The 14,461-nt window shown below is 40.1% G+C and overlaps 1 protein-coding gene across 1 annotated transcript in view; it reads right to left on the bottom strand.

Moving 5' to 3' along the window:
• The window catches only part of LOC126413339 (probable E3 ubiquitin-protein ligase HERC1), a 722,413-nt gene that overhangs the window by 486,825 nt on the left and 221,127 nt on the right, over positions 1 to 14,461 (bottom strand). Inside the window, exons 21-22 of the mRNA XM_050083249.1 lie at positions 291 to 447; positions 92 to 184 (exon numbers count right to left, since the gene is read on the bottom strand). Of these exons, the coding sequence (XP_049939206.1) occupies positions 92 to 184; positions 291 to 447 (250 nt within the window). The remainder of the gene's footprint in view (positions 1 to 91; positions 185 to 290; positions 448 to 14,461) is intronic.

Raw genomic sequence — 14,461 nt, 5'->3', positions numbered from 1 at the left:
TGTTTCCAATAGGTTTGTTCCTAGAAAAGCACTGTGGTGTTCAAATCAGCCTTCATGTTGAGGATACATATACTTTACAGTTTGTACTTACATAACTCAGGAAGAATGAAAAATCATCATCACCCTCCTTTTCTTCATTTACAATTAGAATATCCATCACTTTGCTCAGTGCTGATAGCCTTAACTGAAACAAAGGAAAGAAATTTAATCAACTATTAACTTCTAACTTAGCATAACTTATTATTACATCACAATTCTTATTTATAATGAAATCACAATTTGTTAGGTACCTCTGCTCTTTCATCCTGATGTTGCATGGCAAGCAGTAACTGATCAGGTTCACTTCCCCATCCTGAATCTTGGTCAGTACAATTTGCCAGTAACTGACGCTCTGCTGGTTCACCACAGATAAAGTGAAGCAATGACTTGCACAAATTTTGACGAAAGCTGAAAGTGAAATGACGAAATGTATATACTGTTATAACATCAAGTTTAACACACATTTCAGAACGACACAACACATATAAGTCACAGAGTAAGTTGACAAGCAAGACATGTGTACACGTTAGCATTCGAATGAGCACTGAGTCCCAGTCTAGCGGCCGCTGCTCGGCCGGCCGCTTAGGTGGCGCAGCTGCTGCATGGCTGGCAGACAGCGCCGCACGTAGAGGACGCGCATAATTGCGCGGCGGCGCTTTGGATGATCGGCGAGTCACAACATATATGTTTATTAAGACTAACAAATTAAACTGAAAATAACAAATACGTGTTGTACATGATAAAAATAATCAATTTTTTAAAAATATAATGTAACTGGGATAAATAAAAAATCTACTCACCACATGGCAGCAGGAGAACCCAAATATAAAGGTACTAAAGTTTGCAAGCTTCCAGAGATAGTGCCTCTTTCTTCTGGCATAAGGGTTGAAGAGGAAGGGAGAGGGCTGAAGGAAAAGGACTGGTGAGGTTTAGGAAAAAGAGAAAAGTTCAGAAAAGTGCACAGAATCGTGGGTCAGGGGAGACCTGCAGGGCAGGATGAGAAGGAAAGTCTTTCCTTTTCCTAAACCTCACCAATCCTTTTCCTTCACCACTCTTCCTTCCCCTTCGACCCTTCTGCCACTAGAGGGAGCCACTGGCTCCGAAATCTTGCAAACTTTAATACCTTTATATGTGTTACTACATGGTGAGTAGATTTTTTGTGTGTTGTACAGTATTGTAAAATATTTGTGAACACATTATTAATAATAAGTAATGCAGAGAGCAGAGAAAGCACTGTTGTTGATACTTCAATAATATCCTATAATTTTGCTGTCCAAATGAACTGATTTAGCTCACACTCTAAACCCTACAAAAATATGAAAAATCTTGATGGGACACCTATCTCTGCAGCAAAGTACTGTTCTCCACGGTTAGTGAAACCTCTGACTGACTTGGAAACAGTCTTGAAAGATAGAATATTAAATTTTATAGAGAAGAATAACATACTAAATGAGGCACAGCACAGTTTTAGAAAATTTAGATCTACCACCACAGCCACAACTAACATTGAAGCCGACGTTATTGGAGCATTAGATCAACAAACAAAAGTCTGTGATATTTTCCTTGACCTCTCAAAGGCATTTGACTGTGTATGTCACTGCAAACTAATTCACAAGCTCAACTATTATGGTATCAGGGGTAAGGCAGCTGAAATCATCAAATCATTTGTGGAAAACAGAGAGTAGAAGTAAAACATAAAATGAGTGGCACTATTGTAAACGTACACAATAATTTTCTGGCAGTTAAGTTTGATGTACCTTAGGGATCAGTTTTGGGCCCCCATCTTTTCATTCTGTATGTAAATGATATGATGTCAGCAGTAGGTAACAATGTGGTAACGTTTGCACATGACACTCTACTCAAAGTAAAAAGTGACTTGGTGAAAGAGCTGGGATCAAGTGCTTCTACAAATATGAGTGACACTTACAAATATTGCAGTGAAAACAACATGTTTGTAAATGAGGATAAGTCAACATACACGCAAGTACAGGTGAATAAAACTGCAGAGACAGAAAATATTTCCCTTTAACTGGGTAATGCAGTTATCAAAGACATAAGGAGTTACAAATTCTTGGGTGTCGTCATTGATAAGCATTTGATGTGGGAGGACCACATCAACAAAGTATGCTCAAAAGTAAGCAATAACATATTCTTAATGAGGAAGATATCTAGGACAGTAAACACAGACACACTATTAACAATGTACTGTGGTCTAGTCATCCCCACTTATTGTACTGCATTTTAGTCTGTGGAAGTTCAGAAAAGCTGTAGAAATATAAAAATATGCAAACAGTTTCAACAAGAAAGAGGAAAGCCTTAAGGTAAACGGATCCTGACTTCCCGTACTGCAGCGAACGACCATCGCAGGTAGCAAGAGGAGAACCGCACCGGAAGTGACCGCGGAGAAGCCCTCGGACATTGGCGCGCCAGGTACATATAGTCTGCGGCCGCAAGCTCGACTCCAGTTCACCACCGGCAATGGAGGATGAAGCTTTGACAATTCCAGCCACTCGTGCTGGCGAAATGTCAGTAAAATCATTAGATGAACGTCGGCCGACGAACCCGAGACAGAAGCCAATAGGCAGTTTGTCAACAAGTGGTCACGAAAGCCTTAACAATTTTGAGAGGGTTTTTTTCATAGAGTAATAATTTACATATTGCTAGGTCTGTATTGTTTGTGTGTGTTGAAACTGAATATAACTTGACCACATCTATACAATGAAAACAGTCTACAGATTCATTAAGAAATAAATAAATAAATAATACTTCCATCAGCTTGATAAATTATTCTCAGTGAGTAAGCTACAGAAATTCAAATTGAGATAGCTTAGTTGCCAAAATTACATTACTCATGAAATCTGCTAGATAAACTACATGATAATATCTTTCATCCATACTTAAATTAGTTGGAAAATAGTTTTTGGTGATCATGTTATAGAACCAAATGGTTCCACATACAGTGATGAGCCAAAACAGTATGCCAACTGCTCAACAGCATGCTGGTTCACTTGTGGAAAGCAATGCAGCAGCAATTCTACAAAGCATGGATTTGACAAGTCCTCGGTAGGAATCCAGAGGTATGAAGCATGTTGATGTACAAATTGCACAGTTCCAGTAAATAATGGGCCAAAGGTTTATTGGTGCAGAGATGGCACCTTGCAGTGACCCACATGTGCTCCATCGGGTTCAGATCAGATGAATTTGGTGCCCAAGACATCAACACGCGTTCACTATCACACTACTCAAACCACTGTAGCACAATTCTGTTCTTGTGAGAAATGCTGTTATCCTGCTGAAAGATGCCATCGCAAATGAGGAAGACATCAAGGACAAAAGGATCCAAGTGGTCCATAATAATGTCTGTGTAGTCCACAGTTATCTTGATATCTTCAATTACTACCTCATGTCTCAGGCTCAGGTGAAGTCCCCCTTAGCATAATACTGCCCCCACTTGTCAGTGTCCGTTTGTCTGGGTGACAGTGTATTCAGGCATGACCGTTTACCCAGTGTAGCACGAAACACAGTTCATCCAAACAGGTGACATATTTCTATTGATCTACTGTTCAATCTTGGTGATCCCATGCCCACTTGAATTGTAACAGATGATATAGTGTCGAGTCAACATGGGAACTAGTAGTACTCATCTATAGTGTACCTTAATATTCAACAATGTGCACTGAATTATGTGCTCTGGAACACTTGTACCTGCACCAGCATTGTACTCTGTCATCAGATGTGCCACAGATCGCCGCTTGTCCTACTTTACAGCGCAGGCTAGCCTCCAATATCCACATTCTGTGATGAGGCATGAATGACCAGTACCTTATTGCTTGGTTGTGGTTTCACTTTCTTCCTACCATGATGTTCACAACAGTAGTAAGTGCACAATCAACCAGCTTCACCATTTCTGAAATGCTCATTTCCAGACACCGGTCCAAAACAATTTCTGCTCTGTCAAAGTTGCTTTAGTTAGCGAATTTCCCCATTTGTGATCTGTATAGACATCAGAGTGAGGTTCCTGTTCATTTCTGCTACACTTATATAATTTCCTTACCATGTTACACACCAGAAATGCCACCAGGCAGCATTCAGTCTCTCAGTGAGTGGTAGGCATAATGTTTTGGTTCATCAGTGTGTGACGGGACCGAGCTCCATATAATACATGGCTTCTGCTAGAGTACTATAATACCACGATTCTCATAACCACTTCCTCCTTTTGTGTAAGCAATAGCAGGGTCAATTATAGCATTCTTTGTGAACAGTAATATAAACAGTGATATATCAGTAAAATGCTGCTGTCGTAATTTTAACCGACATGGTAAGGAGGTAACAGTAACTTGTTCTTAATTAACAATTAGAAAAGACAGTCAAGACTGCAGAATATCTCATTCATTAGAACAAGCAGTTTTGGCATGTTTAAATGGCCATCTTCAAATTCTCACACACAGCTGCTCTCCATGCTGTCAGCTCCAGCCGAATGGTGCTCATAATCTGAAAATGGCTGTTTAAACATGCTGAAACCCATCAGTCTAATAAATGAGATATCTGCGATCTTGACAGTTTTTCCTAATTGAAAGTAGTGCTCTTTGCACTTACTCCTACAACCACAAGTTGTCTTCTCAGGCCATATCGAAGCGACATCTCACATTGTGAAAACATCATTAACTGTTTTATGTTGTCAAGGTGACTAGATATGACTCCACCATTGATATGCCACACTGTTAAGTGCTGTAGCTTCATAAACAGCACTTTTCTGTATGGACATATTGCTGACTTGCCTCATGTTTTTCTGTCACACTCATTAAGACTGTCTAGTGACTGAGGATCATTTTTTTCTTTTACCCTTGTCCTGCACTGGTTCAGGTTTGGCACGGTTACTAACAGATTTGGTATGGTTAATTTAAAGGGTGGCTGGATGCCCTTCCTGCAACCACCCCGTTAAGCCCAGAAGGAATATGTGTACCCCAGCTGTCTGTGTGTAGGCTAGTGTTATTCACATGAAAGTATTCATGTGAAAGGGAGCAAACATTTTCTGAATGTTTGTGAATTGTGTAACTGAGGTAGGACTGGGGTACCAGCCCAGTAATCATCTAGTGGGATGTGGAAACCACCTAAAAACCACATCCTGGCTGGCCAGCACAAGGATGTTCAGCGTCAGTTCGCTGGGCAGATTCAGTCTGGGGCCAGCACCACTCCCCATTCTGCAAGCAGCTCTTTAACATACCTAGCTGTCCGGGCAGGTTGTAGTGGCTAAGGATGTTCTGTATATTTACAACAAAAAGACAAAACCAAAATTTTGCAATTTTCCTGCATGTGATGGTATTCACAGGTCCTTCAGCAAAAGTTGTTGAATGTTCTGAAATTAATGCCTATTTTGTACCCACCACAGTAACCTTTAAGCCCTAAGAAATTTCAGCAATGCTATGTACACTGGATCACTGAGCTAGAGGCATTGACCAAAAGGTGCTAATTTTAAGTGCTCAAAAACAGAGTACCTTACACCAATACGGTGATCCAAGACACAATAATCAGTATCCAACACATGAGGCTTTCCAAGTCCAGACACTAAATATTTTGAATCCTTGTTGAGAAGAGCTACTAATCCTAGTACAAATCTTAGAGGCCACAAACCAAATGGAAAGAGCCATAAGAAACATCTCTGAGATGCCACTCCGATAAGAAAAAATGTTGGAACACCAGGAAGCTTCACTGCCCAGTTTTCACTTTTGGTATAATAGAGAAGTTGAATGTGTATTTCAAACATTGAAACATCACACTGAAACACCCTCGTCTCCCAAGAACAAAAACTTCCACAGTTTCTTAGCATAACAAAAACTTCCACAGTTTCTTAGCACCTAGAGAAGGAAGAGGCTCGTCATCATCATCATCATCATCATCATCATCACCACCACCACCACCATCATGGCCTCCATCATCATCCTGGAGAAGAGGCTTCCATAACCATAACTTCTCTACGAGTATCAACATTACACATGGCTCACCTCCTGAAGCTGGACAGACATAACAAGTAGAGAGTCTGCCACTCACTTTTTCAGTGTTAATGAGTCTTAACTAGGCATATCAAACATCAGATCTGTTGCCCTGGTATTGTCATGACTGGCAAAATGACTACCATGGTAGATATTCAGACACTGTCTTATACTGAAAGTCCCCTGGCCACAATTTTCCTATGACTAACAAAAATACTCGTGGGCATACTAAAGTCCTGTTAATAATTCTATAAACAATGGCCCAAGGGGTTCAAGGTGGCTGCTTATTGCAAGGTTCAGGAATGACAACCTTCCTCTTCACTTTTGGATTTTATCTTCACTGACTACCTGCAAGGGCAAATCCCATTACAATACAATAATGAGCAGTTTTAATATGAAACAGGGGTAAAAACTAAAGAGTGATTCTTCAGTATGAAACTCCAGATACTGTACCAAAATTACAGATGTCATATGCTAAGAATTTGCTGAGAACATCATCTTCAATTTTTAAAAAATCTTCCACAAGAGAACAAAATTAAAATAGACTTGGAAGGGGCCAAATAGAACTAAAAATGAAAATGCTACACGTATTTTATGAAATAATAAAGAAATGTTGTAAGATGTGATGGACCACGACTACTTTAAAATTACATGTGACTGCAGACTTTTAAGATACACGGAAAGAAAACTAGGAAGTAACATACTCACCAGGGACATAGAAAGAAATTTGAATTAGAATTACAAATAGAGACTTATATCAAATTACACAACAGAATCAGCATCTGACAACAGTTGTGATTAGAATTGGAAAACATTACAGTGGAATTTCAATTTTACATTCTCCGAGTTTACATTTTTCATGGTTCTACACCATAAATTCGTGGCCCTCAAAAAAAAAAAAAAGGCGATCAATGCTACAAATTCACTGATTTTACGTTTCTTCCTAATAACATTTACTTTAATTCTACATTCTTACTCAATGTCTCACTTGACTTCATCCCCTTTTCTTCCTATTGACATTTGATGTGACTGAACAAGCTATAAGTGGCACAAAAGTCAAGTTGGTTTGCACCATGGATGGTGGCAGACTGAAGGGAATATTTTAGGCCATTGTAGAGAGGGGAGATGTGAGAGAGGAAATGCTGATGTAATCCATGATTGTATTTCCCAATACAATTTGCAATGTTTAGCTTCACCACACAGTTATGATACAACTAATTCTAGGTAGCGGCACCAATGGAAAAACAGTACAGTTGATGTGAAATGTTCTGGACTGAGCCAATATGTGATGAAGGGGCCCAGCTGCCACCTTTTCTTGTGCCACTTATAACTCAGTCTCATCTTTTTGCTTATATTTCTGATGTACTGTATTCAGCAACAGTATCAATCATTAAGCTTTTAAATTCATACGCTGTGCCTCAAAGAATATGCTCGATCAGAATCAAGGAAGCTTCATCCATTTTTGGCTAACAAGCTCTTATTTGTCTGGTGACTTGTTACATCACCCAACAGCTGGTGCAGTGACCACACTACACTAATAAAAATAAGTTTGCAGACCTTAGCTTATGAAACATTTGAAAATCCTAAAGTACTGGATTATATAGCATAAACTGGCACAGATCCTACAAATCAAAGTTGGTGCGAGAATTTAATTCTTCTCCTCCTAGGCACAATTTTTACTGGCACTCATAACATCAACTCACACAACTGAATCTCAAATCCATAAACAAACAAGAAATAAATTTCAGAAATGTTATGTATGTAACTGAAAACACTAACTTCCGCTAATGATGTAAGAGGTAATTAAGCCTTTTCCCAACACACTACTGCCACAAATTATATCTTAAAATATGCAGTTTCAAGGGTTCTTTCATTTTGATTTCACCTCAGAAACAGCAAAAATTTGCAGCATACATGGTGAAATAAACTGAAAATTGCGAAACACAGTGGAAACTGCCAGATTACATCACATCATATGTTTGTTTTCCACCTGCAGACAATACCTATTTAGCATGGTGAAGTCATGCTAATAAAGTGGCTTCTAGCATATAGAGCGATAAACAGCAAGCTTACTTGACAGTTTGTTCCAAAGTACAGCTGATATGATCGGTGTATAGCAAAAGGACTGAGCACAGCTTCCACTTATGTATAATTTATATACTTATATGCACTGTGTGATAAAAAGTATCCACACACCAGGCTGAAAATGACTTACAATTTCATAGTGCCCTCCATCGCTAACGCTGGAATTCAATATGGTGTTGGCCCATCCTTAGTCTTGATGACAGCTTGCACTCTCACAGGCATACATGCAACCAGGTGCTGGAAAGTTTCTTGGGGAATGGCAGCCCATTCTTCATGGAGTGCTGCACTGAGAACAGGTATCGATGTCAGTCAGTGAGGCCTGGCATGAAGTCAGCGTTACAAAACATCCCAAAGGTATTCTATACGATTCAGGTCAGGACTTTGTGCAGGCCAATCCATCACAGGGATGTTATTGTCATGTAACCACTCCACCACAGGCCATGCACTATGAACAGGTGCTTGATCGTGTTGAAAGATGCAATTGCCATCCCTGAATTGCTCTTCAACAGTGGGAAGCAAGAGGGTGGTTAAAACATCAATGTAGGCCTGTGCTGTGATAGTGCCATGCAAACCAGCAAGGGTTGCAAGCCCCCTCCCTGAAAAACACGACCACACTGTAACACCACCGACTCTGAATTTTACTATTGGCACTACACACGCTGGCAGATGATGTTCACTGGGCATTTGCCATACCCACACCCTGCTATCGGATCGCCACATTGTGTACCATGATTCGTCACTCCACCCAACGTTTTTCCACTGTTCAGTCGTCCAATGTTTACGCTCCTTACACCAAGTGAGGCGCCGTTTGGCATTTACTGGTGTAACGTGTGGCTTGTGAGCAGCCCAATTTAGTTACAGTAGTTCTGCTCAGAGCCTGTCGGCAGAATCCAGAACATATCATGCCTCTACTGACTGCAGCCAATATAGGCTACTCCATTTGCTATGTGTGGCACCACAATTAACAGGGTGTGTTCAGTGAACAGTTGTGTGATGGGTTGTTCGTCTCTGTTGCAGTCCTCAATGGTGTTTAATGCATCGTGACAGCAGACAAGCTGTTATAAATGTAACAGAATGCTGAAATCACAGCAGGCTTAGCTTTGTTTCATATTCATTGGTACACATAAGTACCACATGTGAAGGAAAACTTGTTTGTATATACACACTTTCATGAAATCTGCTATGTTTTCACTACAGCAAGAAGTGTTAACGGCGCATGGAGGCAATATTGCAGAATGCTCCACTTCGACTACTCAGTGCAATGAACAAGAAAAAGTTTACTAGCAATACATTAAGAGGTCACTGTGCTCATTGGCTACATAAGAAAACACAGACCTCCACATGCTGTATTACAATGCCTTTCACTGTACTGACTAAACTGAAGAACCAAAGAAATTGGTACAGCTGCCTAATACTGTGTAGGGCCCCCGTGAGAAAGCAGAAGTGCCGCAACACGACATGGCATGGACTCAACTAATGTCTGAAGTAGTGCTGGAGGGAACTGACACCATGAATCCTGCAGGGCTGTTCATAAATCTGTTAAGAGTACAAGGGGATGGAAATCTCTTCTCAACAGCACATTGAAGGCATCCCAGATATAATCAATAATGTTTATGTCTGGGGTGTTTGGTGGCTAGTGGAAGTGTTTAAACTCACAAGAGTGTTCCTGAAATTACTCTGTAGCAATTCTGGGCATGTAGGGTGTCGCATTGTCCTGCTGGAATTGCCAAAGTCCGTCAGAATGCACAATGGACACGAATGGCTGCAGATGATCAGACAGGATGCTTAAGTATGTGCCACCTATCAGAGTCATACAAATCACTCCAACTGCACATGCCCCACACCATTACAGAGCTTCCACCAGCCTGAACAGTCCCCTGCTGACATGCAGGGTTCATGAATTCATAAAGTTGTCTTCATACACTTCACGTCCATCCGCTCAACACAATTTGAAAAGAGACTCATCCCACTAGCCAACATGTTTCCAGTCATCAACAGTCCAGGTGAGGTATTAAGGTTTGTATCTTGCAGTCATCAAGGCTCCAAAAGCCCATATCGATGATGTTTCATTGAATGGTTTGCACGCTGACACTTGTTGATGGCCCAGCATTGAAATCTGCTGAAATTTGCGAATGGGTTGCACTTCTGTCATGTTGAATGATTCTCTTCATTCATCGTAGATTCCATTCTTGCATGATCTTTCCTGGCTGCAGCTATGTTGGAGATTTGATGTTTTACTGGATTCCTGACATTCACAGTACACTTGTGAAATGGTCATACAGGAAAATCCCCACTCCATCGCTACCTCGGAGATGCTGTGTCCCACTGCCCGTGCACCAACTATAGAACGACATTCAGACTCACTCAAATCTTGATAACTTGCCATTGTAGCAGCAGTAACCAATCCAACAGCTGTGCCAGATACCTTTTGTTTCATCTAGGTGCTGCATACTGCAGTGGCGTATTCTGCCTGTTTACTTACCTCTGTCATTTTAATATGTATGCCTATACTTAGTTTCTCTGGCGCTACAGTGTAGCTCAATTACCTTGTACCCAGATACCAATTTCAATTTTTTGATGAGTCTTTGCTTGCTGTTACACATTTGTGATCTTTTTTAAAACTGATGAAATACATTTCACAAATTATTGTATAAACATTGTATCACACATTTAATTTCCTTAGATTTTATACAATGTCTTGGAGAGGATTAAGATTTTTAATCAGACATGTCGATTATATATATGTTTTTGCTCATATTTTGGTGGTTTTAATGTTTTACCCCATGAACCATGGACCTTGTCATTGGTGTGGTGGCTTGCATGCCTCAGTGATACAGACAGCCATATCGTAGGTGCAACCACAAAGAAGGGGTAGCTGTTGAGCGGATCGAGAAATGCGTGTTTCCTGAAGAGGGCAGCAGCCATTTCAGTAGTTGTAGGGGCAACAGTCCAGATGGTTGATTGAAGTGGCCTTTTAACATCAACCAAACCAGCATTGTTGAGCTGGTACTGCAAACGGATGAAAGACAGGAGAAACTACGGTCGCAATTTTTCCCCAAGGGCACACAGCTTTACTGTATGTTTAAATGACGATGGCGTCCTCTTGGATGAAATATACCAGAGGTAAAATAGTTCCCCATTCGGATCTCCGGGCAGGAACTACTCAGGGGGATATTATTATCAGGAGAAACAAAACTGGCGTTCTATGGATCAGAGTGTGGAATGTCAGGTCTCTTAATCAGGCAGGTAGGTTAGAAAATTTAAAAAGGGAAATGGATACATTATAGTTAGATACAGTGGGAATTACTGAAATTCGGTGGCAGGAGGAACAGGACTTCTGGTTGAGGTAAATACAGGATTATAAATACAAAATCAAATAGTGGTAATGCAGAAGTACGTTTAATAATGAATAAAATAATTGGAACATGGATAAGTTACTATGAAAAGCAGAGCAAATGCATTATTGAAGAATAGATAGACACAAAGCCCATGCCTACCACAGTAGTACAAGTTTATATGCCAATTAGCTCCACAGATGATTGTTGTGGTCTTCAGTCCTGAGCCTGGTTTGATGCAGCTCTCCATGCTACTCTATCCTGTGCAAGCCTCTTCATCTCTCAGTATCTACTGCAGCCTACAACCTTCTGAATCTGCTTGGTGCATTACCCTCCACGCTGCCCTCCAATACTAAACTGGTGATCCCAGGATGCCTCAGAACATGTCCTACCAACCGATCCCTTCTTCTAGTCCAGTTGTGCCACAAACTCCTCTTCTCCCCAATTCTATTCAATACCTCCTCATTAGTTATGTGATCTACCCATCTAATCTTCAGCATTCTTCTGTAGCACCACATTTCGAAAGCTTCTATTCTCTTCTTGTCCAAACTATTTATCATCCATGTTCCACTTCCATACATGGCTACACTCCATACAAATACTTTCAGAAACGACTTCCTGACACTTAAATCAATACTGGATGTTAACAAATTTCTCTTCTTCAGAAACGCTTTCCTTGCCATTGCCAGTCTACATTTTATATCCTCTCTACTTCGACCATTATCAGTTATTTTACTCCCCAAATAGCAAAATTCCTTTACTACTTTAAGTGTCTCATTTCCTAATCTAATTCTCGCAACATCACCCGACTTAATTCGACTACATTCCATTATCCTCATTTTACTTTTGTTGATGTTCATCTTATACCCTCCTTTCAAGACACTGTCCATTCCGTTCAACTGCTCTTCCAAGTCCTTTGCTATCTCTGACAATTACAATGTCAGCGGAGAACGTCAAAGTTTTTATTTCTTCTCCATGGATTTTAATATCTACTCCGAACTTTTCTTTTGTTTCCTTTACTGCTTGCTCAATATACAGATTGAATAGCATCGGGGAGAGGCTACAACCATGTCTCACTCCCTTCCCAACCACTGCTTCCCTTTCATGTCCCTCAACTCTTATAACTGTCATCTGTTTTCTGTACAAATTGTAAATAGCCTTTCGCTCCCTGTATTTTACCCCTGCCACCTTTAGAATTTGAAAGAGAGTATTCCAGTCAACATTGTCAAAAGCTTTCTCTAAGTCTACAAATGCTAGAAACGTAGGTTTGCCTTTCCTTAATCTTTCTTCTAAGATAAGACGTAGGGTTAGTATTGCCTCACGTATTCCAACATTTCTACGGAATCCAAACTGATCTTCCCCGAGGTCAGCTTCTACCAGTTTTTCCATTCGTCTGTAAAGAATTCGCGTTAGTATTTTGCAGCTGTGACTTATTAAACTGATAGTTCGGTAATTTTCACATCTGTCAACACCTGCTTTCTTTGGGATTGAAATTATTATATTCTTCTTGAAGTCTGAGGGAATTTCACCTGTCTCATACATCTTGCTCACCAGATGGTAGAGTTTTGCCAGGACTGGTTCTCCCAAGGCTGTCAGCAGTTCTAATGGAATGTTGTCTACTCCCGGGGCTTGTTTTGACTTAGGTCTTTCAGTGCTTTGTCAAACTCTTCACGCAATATCATATCTCCCATTTCATCTTCATCTACCTCCTCTTCCATTTCCATAATATTGTCCTCAAGAACATCGCCCCTGTATAGACCCTCTATATACTCCTTGCATCTTTCTGCTTTCCCTTCTTTGCTTAGAACTGGGTTTCCATCAAAGCTCTTGATATTCATGCAAGTGGTTCTCTTTTCTCCAAAGGTCTCCTTAATTTTCCTGTAGGCAGAATCTATCTTACCCCTCATGAGATAAGCCTCTACATCCTTACATTTGTCCTCTAGCCATCCCTGCTTAGCCATTTTGGACTTCCTGTCGATCTCATTTTTGAGACGTTTGTATTCCCTTTTGCCTGCTTCACTTGCTGCATTTTTGTATTTTCTCCTTTCATCAATTAAATTCAGTATCTCTTCTGTTACCCAAGGATTTCCACTAGCCCTTGTCTTTTTACCTACTTGATCCTCTGCTGCCTTCACTATTTCATTCCTCAAAGCTACCCATTCTTCTTCTACTGTATTTCTTTCCCCCATTCCTGTCAATTGTTCCCTTATGCTCTCTCTGAAACTCTGTACAACCACTGGTTCTTTCAGTTTATCCAGGTCCCATCTCCTTAAATTCCCACCTTTTTGCAGTTTCTTCAGTTTTAATCATGTGGATTACAAAACATATTCCATATTAAAAACAGCAATTATTGTTTTCATGAATTGCAATGGAAGTAATAATAAATTAAAAATACATTAGAAATTGAAAAGAAAGAAACACAAAAAATATTCAAATTTTAATAAGATATGATGATAGATGATGGGAACAATTTGGATAGTAAGAGAGAGAGTGAGAGAGAGAGAGAGAGAGAGAGAGAGAGAGAGAGAGAGAGAGAGAAATGTTAATCTATCTGAGCCAGCCTGGTCTGAAAGCCTTGGAGCAACTTTGAGCCTTGCAGTCGCAGTTCGCTACAGTTTAATTTATGGATTAATATTTCTAAACACCATTTACAAAAACTCTATAACTATTACGTACATTGTGGAAAGTGCAGTGGTGTGTGGGTGTAAAGTATGTTATTTCTTGGGGTTATTAATTAACCTTCAGTTCCTATATTAGGTGTTTTGAATTTTACCTGTTATGTTGCTTATATGCTAAGGGTTCAGTTACAAATGTTACATCCCAACAGCGGTGCAATGGCCGCGGGATGGATATACCTGCTGTTTATACAGGCTTGATAGCATTACACCATTTATTCTGGTACAGTTTAATTATTTTAGATGTTGTGTAAGGTTGTCTGTGGTACGTGTTCATGAAAATGTTTGCTGTTTGAGTGTGTGTGTGTGTGTGTGTGTGTGTGTGTGTGTGTGTGTG

The sequence above is a fragment of the Schistocerca serialis genome, chromosome 7 (assembly GCF_023864345.2).
Source record: "Schistocerca serialis cubense isolate TAMUIC-IGC-003099 chromosome 7, iqSchSeri2.2, whole genome shotgun sequence".
Classification (NCBI taxonomy): domain Eukaryota; kingdom Metazoa; phylum Arthropoda; class Insecta; order Orthoptera; family Acrididae; genus Schistocerca; species Schistocerca serialis.
Note: the sequence above shows the minus strand (reverse complement) of the source record. Positions and strands in the feature narration are given on the sequence as shown.